Source organism: Rattus norvegicus, chromosome Y (genome assembly GCF_021556685.1).
Source record: "Rattus norvegicus strain SHRSP/BbbUtx chromosome Y, alternate assembly SHRSP_T2T, whole genome shotgun sequence".
NCBI classification, from domain to species: Eukaryota; Metazoa; Chordata; class Mammalia; order Rodentia; family Muridae; genus Rattus; species Rattus norvegicus.
Genome location: NC_141555.1, coordinates 76675701 through 76684333, shown reverse-complemented (window position 1 = coordinate 76684333; position 8633 = coordinate 76675701). Strand labels below are relative to the sequence as shown.

The window sequence follows — 8633 nt, the reverse complement described above, 5'->3', positions numbered from 1 at the left end:
CTACTAAAGTGCCAAAGCTCCTCTCTGTGCCTGTGCATTTTAGGAGACAATATTTCTTTTTTTTTTTTTTTTTTTTTCGGAGCTGAGGACCGAACCCAGGGCCTTGTGCTTCCTAGGCAACTGCTCTACCACTGAATTAAATCCCAACCCCAGGAGATATTATTTCTAAATGGCTGCTGTTGACTACACAAAAGACTCTTGTTGCGGTCGAAGATGCAAGAGCGTCGCGGAATAAACCTGGGGCTGGGTCAGGATGCACAGTACAGAAAGCCAGTGGACTGGTGTGCTGTGTCTCTGGGCAGACACTTGTGGATGTTGCCACATAGCTCATAGTTAGAGGGTAGAAGAGGGGTGTGGCCACCCTTCTGGCTCTTTTGCTATCCTTTCTCTGTTCTGCTTGTTTAAAGTGGGGACAGGGATACTTAATCGCACACTGACCTAGCCATTCAAGGAGAGGTTCCTCAGCAGAGGCAAAGTGCCTCAGGCTGAAGAAATGTGTCTGAATATGTTATTCTGAGCTGTAGAGAACCATTTGTTCATTTCCCTTTGAACTTTAGATTTTGATTTTTGAGAGAGGGTTTTTCTGTGGGAGGCTTTGGCTACCCTGGAACTAACTCTATAGACCAGGCTGGCCTTGATCTCACAGAGGTCTTCCTCCCTCTGCCTCTTGAGTGCTGGAATTAAAGGTGTGCTCCACCATTGCCCAGCCCTCCTACGAACTTCTCATTACGACAGAATTAGATTCAGATGCTCAACCCTGTTTACCATCGCCTTCCTCACCTGCTCCAAAGTTCTCTTAGACTAGAGCCTTGGTCCAGCACCGTCCCCACCCCACCCCCTTTGTTCTTGCAGGCACTCACATGACAGAGGCACCAGCATTGTGTCTGGTTTAAGCAGGCGAGCTCTTCAAACCCAGGCCACGGGCAAGTATCAAGCCTGAACACAGATTGTAGCCACAAGACAGTGGACCAGGATGCCGTGGCCTACCACACGAGGTCTACAGCCAAGAAGAAGAGGATATCTCTGAGGAGGCTGAGCACACCATCCTTCCAGAAGCGGAGGTGGAGGAGGCCGTCTCAACAGGCCCTGGGGAACATTGTGGTCTGCAGAATTTCTCACGGATGGAAGGAAGGTGATGAGCCCGTCACCCAGTGGAAGGCAACTAGATCAAATGCCAACAAATCCCTCTCTCTATCTGGTCAAGTATGACAGATATGACTGTGTCTATGGACTGGCACTTCACAGCGATTAGATGATTTTAAAGCTTAAGGTCTTGCCTCACAAAGTAGTGTTTCCTCAAGTGAAAGACGCCCATCTCACAAGTGCTATGGTTGGCCGAGCAGTGGAGCATAAATTTGAGGGCAAATATGGCTCTAACGACAACTGGAGGGGGGTGGACCTAGCCAAGGTGCCGATCATGAAGGACTGGTTTCACATCACCTACGAGAAAGATCCAGTCCTATACATCTACCAGCTCCTGGATGATTACACAGAAGGTAACCTCTTTATCATTCCAGAGACTCCTCCAGCAGAGGTGAAGTCAGACGTTGACAGCGCCATCTTAACAGGTCAATGTGTGCAGTTCACCAGAAGCGACCGGTCCAAAAAGATCGGCAAAGTCATTTACCAAGTTCCTGGCAAGCCTTCCGTGTACTTGATCAAGTTTGATGGCGACGTCCTCATCTATGTCTATAATCATGTGGAAAAGATCCGTTAAGGTGAAATTCACAATGTGAGGGGGACATAGATGGGGAATTTATAGGATTGGGGGGAAATGTTTGTTTTTCTGTGTTTCAGATACACAAGGGCCATTGACAACCCCAGTATCTTTTCCAGTGGAATTTGTTTTGCTCTAAAAATTAAAAGCCCAGGGCCTTGGGATTCCTAGGCAAGCGCTCTACCACTGAGCTAAATCCCAACCCCAAGGGACAACATTTAATTAGGGCAGGCTTTCAGGTTCAGAAGGTCAGTCTATTTTCATCAAGGCAGGAATCATGGAAGCATCTAGGCAGACATGGTGTTGGAGAAGAAGCATATCACCCCCACAGTGATATATGCTTCTTCCAACAAGGCCACACCTACTCCCACAAGGCCACACCTCCTACTTGTGCCACACTTCCCATGGGACAATCACATTCTAACCACCGACCTGATTTTATGCCAACTGGACACAAGCTAGAGTCATCAGAGGAGAGGGCGCCTCAGTTGAGAACATGCGTCCATAAGATGCAGCTGTAGGGCATTTTCTTAGTGATTGGTGGGGGAGGGCCCAGTCCACTGTGAGCGGCACCATTCCTAGGCTGGTGGTCCTGGGTTCTATAAGAAAGCAAGCTAAGCAAGACATGAGGAGCAAGACGGTAAGCAGTGCCACTCCATAGACTCTGCCTCAGTTCCTGCCTCCAGGATCCTGTCCTGTTTGAGTTCCTGTCCCAAATTCCTTTGCTGATGAGCAGCAATGTAGAAGTGTAAGCTGAATAAACCTTTTCCTCCCTAAATTGCTCTTTGGTCACCTTGTTTCCTTACAACAATAGGAACCCTAAGTAAGAAAATTTCTTATAGAAACAGTGAGTCTAGTAGAGCCACAGACTCTTACTTCATAACCACAAATAGAAAGGTATAGACACTTAGTTTTAATTTTAAGGTAAGACTTGCTCATGTATTGACCTGTGACGTTCTAGTTTGTTTCCTTCTCTCCGTGATGAATGTCATGATCAAAACTAACTTGGGGAGGAAAGGATTATTACCTTACAGGTTACAGACCATCACTGAGGGATACCAGAACAGGACCTTGAAGCAGTAACAAAGAGCTCTGCTTGTTGCCTTGCTCCCTGTCTCAGTCATTGTTCTGTTGCTGTGAAGAGACACCATGGTCAAGGAACTACTATAAATGAAAGCATGTAATTGTAGGATAACTTACAGTGTCAGAAGTCTTGTCCATCATCATGGCAGGGAGCATAACTTGGGAGAAATAGAGAGCTACTGCTCTGTAAGCAGAGAGGTAGAGAGAGAGAGAGAGAGAGAGAGAGAGAGAGAGAGAGAGAGAGAGAGACAGAGAGACAGAGAGAGAAACAGAGAGAGAAACAGAGAGAGAAACAGAGAGAGAAGGAGGGAGAGAGAGAGACAGAGAGAAAGAGTGACGGAGAGAGAGAGGGAGAGAGAGACAGAGAGAGACAGAGATAGAGACAGAGAGAGACAGAGAGAGACAGAGACAGGAAGAGAGAGAGACAGAGAGAGACAGAGACAGGAAGAGAGAGAGACAGAGAGAGACAGAGAGAGACAGAGAGAGAGAGACAGAGAGAGACAGAGAAAGGGAGAGAGAGAGGGAGATAGAGAGAAGAGAGAGAGAGACAGAGAGAGACAGAGAAAGGTAGAGAGAGAGGGAGATAGAGAGACATAGAGAGAGACAGAAAGAGACAGAGAGAGACAGAGAGAGACAGAGAGAGAGACACAGAGAGACAGAGAGAGACAGAGAGTGAGAGAGAGGGAGAGGGTAGGAGAGAGAGAGGGGGAGAGGGAGGGAGAGAGAGAGAACGGAGAGAGAGAGAAAGAGGGAGGGAGAGAGGGACACAGAGAGAGGCAGATATATATATATATAGAGAGAGAGAGAGACAGAGAGAGACAGAGAGATAGAGAGATAGAGAGAAAATCTGGGAAAGCATGGGGCTCTTGAAAACTCAAACCCCTCACTTGTGGACACACCCACTTCCTCGAATGAGGCCACAACTCTTAATCCTGCTAATCCTTGAAAATACTGTCACTCCCTGTTAACTAAATATTCAAATATATTACTGTGGGAGCCTTTCTTATTCAAACCGCCACACTCCCCATGGCTTGCTCCATTACTATTTCTTACAGCCTAAAAGGCTATTCTTTATATACATGACTACTGATGAACTTGCCCACAATGGTGGGCCATCCAACAATAATCATTAATCAAGAAAGTGTTCCATAGACTTACCCAAAGAGTAATCTAATGGAGGCAGTGATTGAATTGTTCTCTCTTCTCAGTTGACTCCAGATTGTCAAATTGGGGAAAAAGAGATAGATAGAGAGAGAGAGAGAGAGAGAGAGAGAGAGAGAGAGAGAGAGAGAGAGAGACCCAGCACCTTAATGTTTCTCTTACTCCATGTTACATCCTCACCACCAGCCACTCTCTTCTCTCAGTGTACAGACCCATTGCCCTGTATGGCAGAACTGAAGAGTAACTACTGTCACCAACATGAATACTCGAGGATATGTGACAAGAATTGAATACATTCTACAGCTCCCAACGCCAAGCAAAAGCATTTTAGTTTGTGTTGCACTTACTGGGAGACTGTCAGTCACTGGCCATTTAATGGGTCACAGTAGACCACAGAACCAAAAAGTCACAACCTACATATCATCTCCTCTCAGCAGGAGACATAACCCTTTCTCAAAACCCATGAATCTGTCTGTACGCTTAGATTTTTTCAAAACCTACTTTATTTAGGGTTCTTAAACCTTCTAGCCCACCAACTTGAGGTAGCAGAGGGAGAAAGTTGATAGGAAAAGGGAGAGAGTTGTGGACCTATTTGAAGTAATTCTTTGGGGTAAGTTCAATCTTCATTGTGCAGTATGGTCCAATAGCAAACGCAAAACACAAATCAGTAGCAGTGCCTTGACCTGGCAGAGACCACAAGGCTCTAATAAACCAACAAGAAGCAGCAGAAGCAGCCAGAAGAGGCCGAATAGCACAGGTTCTTTTGTCCATTTCTCATTATGGAATGAAGACCAGCAAAGACCATCAAAGTCTTGCAAGGTGTAGCAATGAAAAATGTCCTCTCTCTGTGGGATTACATTTATGTTCTCCATAAACATCCTGTCCCCTTCAAGCGTGTGCTCCAGCGAAATACCATACGCCTTCTCATGTGTCTGCTTCAGCAAAACATCCTCTCCTAACATAGCTTCCAGAAAAGCATCCTGTGACACAAGTGAGTTTCCAAAGAAACCAAAATTTTTCCACTTCATCTAGCCTTATCTCACACTTGGCCGTTTCATCACAGAACATATAATGGCAGCCTTGCAGGGGTCCTAGGCTCCAGCTCCACCATCAGCTGGAGCTTCTGCAATTGCACTCCGTGAGACTCAGACCCTTTTTTGAGCACAACCTTCAGTTATCCCTGTAAACATAGTGCTCTCTCCATCTTTGCTCTCTCCCAATAGCTTTCCAACTTCCAGCCAGCTCAGCTGTTACCAGAAAAACCCTCATCAAGAAAGCCAATGAATTTGAGGTGATTTTTTTTCCCTGACAGAACGGAGTGTTCTTCCTGCATGGTTACCCTGGTGTCTGATTCATCTGTAATAAAACCCACTACTATTAAGACCAAAGTCACACACACACACACACACACACACACACACACACACACACGTGGTGGCTTAGCAAATGTCTTCTTGTGTTATTGTGTTTGTCTGAGGACAGGCCTATGAGTAATTTCCTTGACTGTTGACAGACTTAGCCTCCTAAGCCAAGCCCACCATGGGCAGCATCATCCCTAGGAAGGCCGTTCTGAGATGTATAAGAAAGCTAGTGGAGCTGGAGCAAGCCAACAAGCAGAGTCCCTTGGTGGCATCAGCCTCATGACCTTGTTGTGGTTCCTACTCTGACTCCCCTCCATGACCTGAAAGTTGAAGTCAAAACATTTTCCTCCCCTACACTACTTTCCATCCAAGCATTTTATCACAGCCACAGGAAGGAAACTAGAAGAGACTCCATGGGGCAGCAGGGAGGACTGAGGCCTCACAGATGCCCAGGAGCCTTTGCTTGCACCTTCTGTCTGTTCTATCACTGTAAGTCACAGTGACCTGGGCAGGCTCAAGAGAAGGATGGACAGTGTGCATTACCTAGGAGATGACACAGTCACTTCTGTCCTTATTCCATGGACAAGAAAGAGTGCTAATGACCCAGTGGTTATAAAGTTTAGCAGTGGGAACAGAAAGAGAGGATGAACTTAACGCTTCCCACAGGGCCAACAAGAGGACCAGAGGCAGAGGTGAAGCTGGAATCCGTAGTACATTTTTTGTGTGGGCCCCCTTCCCCCACCTAGTAACCGAACAGAAGGTTCTAAGTCAAGAAAGAAAGAAGAGAGCCACAAGACGAAAGAAACACAAGTATCTCAATAATGCCCTTGCTTCAGCTGCACTGCCCAGAGGTTTGTGAGTCTATGCACATGTCTATGAGGAACTGCTTTGATTATTCACTGATTAGGAGGGTCAAGCCCATTGTGGGCAGAACCATTCCCTAGGAAGGTGGGTTTTGAGCTGTATAAAAAGACCAAGTCTTGGAGCGTGTCTGCTGCTCACGTGGTGTTTTTTTTCAGTTTTTTGTTTTCTAACTGACAGAGAGGGCTACAGTATTGTCTACAGCGCAGCATTGAGCCTGCTGCACAAACCTCAGCATCTTGCTGTAAAAGAACTCAAGGAAAATTCCAGGTCTCATTAAACAGATACCTTCCCCCCTTCTACAATTTCTAGTCATTAACAAATTTTTAAGCTCCTGTTATTACACCTTAACCACAACACACTCTGATCTTCATAAGACTGCTGATACTCAAGCAGTGGAAGCTACCAGACAGAGGACAGAAGTAACAAACCCAAACATCCACTGCAGTTCCCAACTCAAATGCTTACAGAAGCCTTGTCAACCTTCAGTCAAAACAGGCATCATGGTTCTCTCATTACTTACCCTTTAATTGTCAAAACATTTTCACGTGTAAGTTCTTTCTGTTAAAGGGGTGGGGGGACTTCTTTCTACTTTATGAGCCATTTACTTTAGTGTTGTTAACAGAGAAGAGGACAATCCGGTCGACATTTACTCTAATAGGTGACTGATGTATGTATGAGGCTGTCCTTATTTCTCCAGTAACTATAAACCTAGATGCCTTTTCTTTGCAGGATGTAGGAAACGAGCCTTCTACCCCATCCTTCCTTTCTAATTCAGCAATTCTCATGATCATTCTGGAATCCACCTCCTACCAGACCAGAAAGACTAAACACGATCCCTTCTGCCGTTAAGGATCAGACCCACTGTGGGCTGGAGAGACGGCTCAGCAGCTAAAAGCACTGGCTGCTCTTGCAGGTGACTCAGGTTTTATGTCTTGTACCCACATGGCAGCCCCCACACATCTATAACTCCGGTTTCAGGAAAGACCTTCTGCTGGCTTCCCTGAGCTCCAGTCATGCCCAGGTACATATACATGCATGCAAAAAAAAAAAAACACCAGTACACATAAAACACACACACACACACACACACACATATATATATATATATATATATATATATATATATATATATATATATATATATATGCCTTAGAATACAAGGAGGAAAAGGAAAAGAAGAAGAAAGAGAAGAGAAGGAGGCAGCCCAATGAAAGCCACAGAAACACTGCATTCAATTTTTTTTTATTTATTTACTTTATTTATGAGTACACTGTAGCCATCCTCAGATACACCAGAAGAGGACATCAGATCCCATTACAGATGGTTGTGAACCACCATGTGGTTGCTGGGATTTGAACTCAGGACGTCTAGGAAGAGCAGTCAGTGCTCTTAATTGCTGAGCTATCTCTCCAGTCCCTTTATTATTTTAACTTTGTAGTCTATAAGTCCGAGCTCTTACTTTGAAGGAAATGCTGGGAGTGTTTGTGCACAGTGTATATTTTTAATCCGGTGCTGATGCGTAGAGACAGGTGGATCCTCTGGCTTGAGGGCCAGCCTATCTAGCCTAACTGGTGAGATCCAGGAAAATGGGAGTCCTTGTTTCAGATGATGTGGGGGGTGTTCCTGAGACTGACACCAGTCTTTCAGCCTCCACAAACATGTTCACATGACCGTGAGTACACGTGATGCATACCTTACAAAATGAAAACTGAAATGTGGAAATTCAATAAAGAAAGCTCCTTTCCAGCTGGTGGGGTATATAGAGAGGATTGCTTCTCCGAGTATAGTTATCTCTGAAGAGGAAGTCAATAAATGACTCAGACAAGATTCTTTGAGATATCAGCTGCCAACCCAGGGCCCAGACCTCCTCTCTGGCTGCAATTAACTTCTTAACATGGTTCCACATTGTCTCCTGGGACCCAGGTTTCCCCTTCCCCATAGCTCTGCCCTACTTTAAACCTGGGAGCCCAAAGAGCTTGCCAAGAAAGGAGGGGAGAAAGGACACGAAGGGCTGGAGAGGAGGCTGCCAGTAATCCAGTCATATACACTGACCATTCCATTGGCACTCAGTCCACGGATGACAGGCAGTATCACCGACCTGCATGACCAGGAAGCAAAGGCACGGTTTAATAATCAAATAGGTGGTGGTCTTTACCACAGTAAGTTCAGCCAGCTGTGAACACAGTCAGAACACAGAAGATGATGACACCTGTCTGTGAACTGTGAACTCTTGCGTGCGTGTGCATGCTTGTGTAGAAGGACTGTATGTCTGTGTGTGTGCGTGTGCGTGCATTGTTATTTAAGCTGGGTTTCTTTTTTTATTTTCATATATTATTAGTCTTGGGACTAGTTCATGACTTAATAAATCTTACCAATATTTCTTCCTTTCTGCCTGTTAGCTCTGAAAACCCCTGCTTGTCACCCAACGATGTGCTTTACCTTGTCAA

At 45.5% G+C, this 8633-nt stretch overlaps 1 protein-coding gene across 1 annotated transcript; it reads left to right on the top strand.

The window, feature by feature from the left end:
• The first annotated feature begins 1327 nt into the window (after positions 1-1327).
• On the top strand, positions 1328-1717 carry LOC147998114 (Y-linked testis-specific protein 1-like). Its single transcript, XM_087601445.1, has one exon. The coding sequence runs from the start codon at positions 1328-1330 to the stop codon at positions 1715-1717; it is 390 nt and encodes a 129-aa protein (XP_087457571.1).
• The last annotated feature ends 6916 nt before the right edge of the window (positions 1718-8633 follow it).

Bases quoted from the DNA above. Each gene is read 5' to 3' on its own strand.
- LOC147998114 (XM_087601445.1), top strand. From the start codon at position 1,328: ATGGTTGGCCGAGCAGTGGAGCATAAATTTGAGGGCAAATATGGCTCT.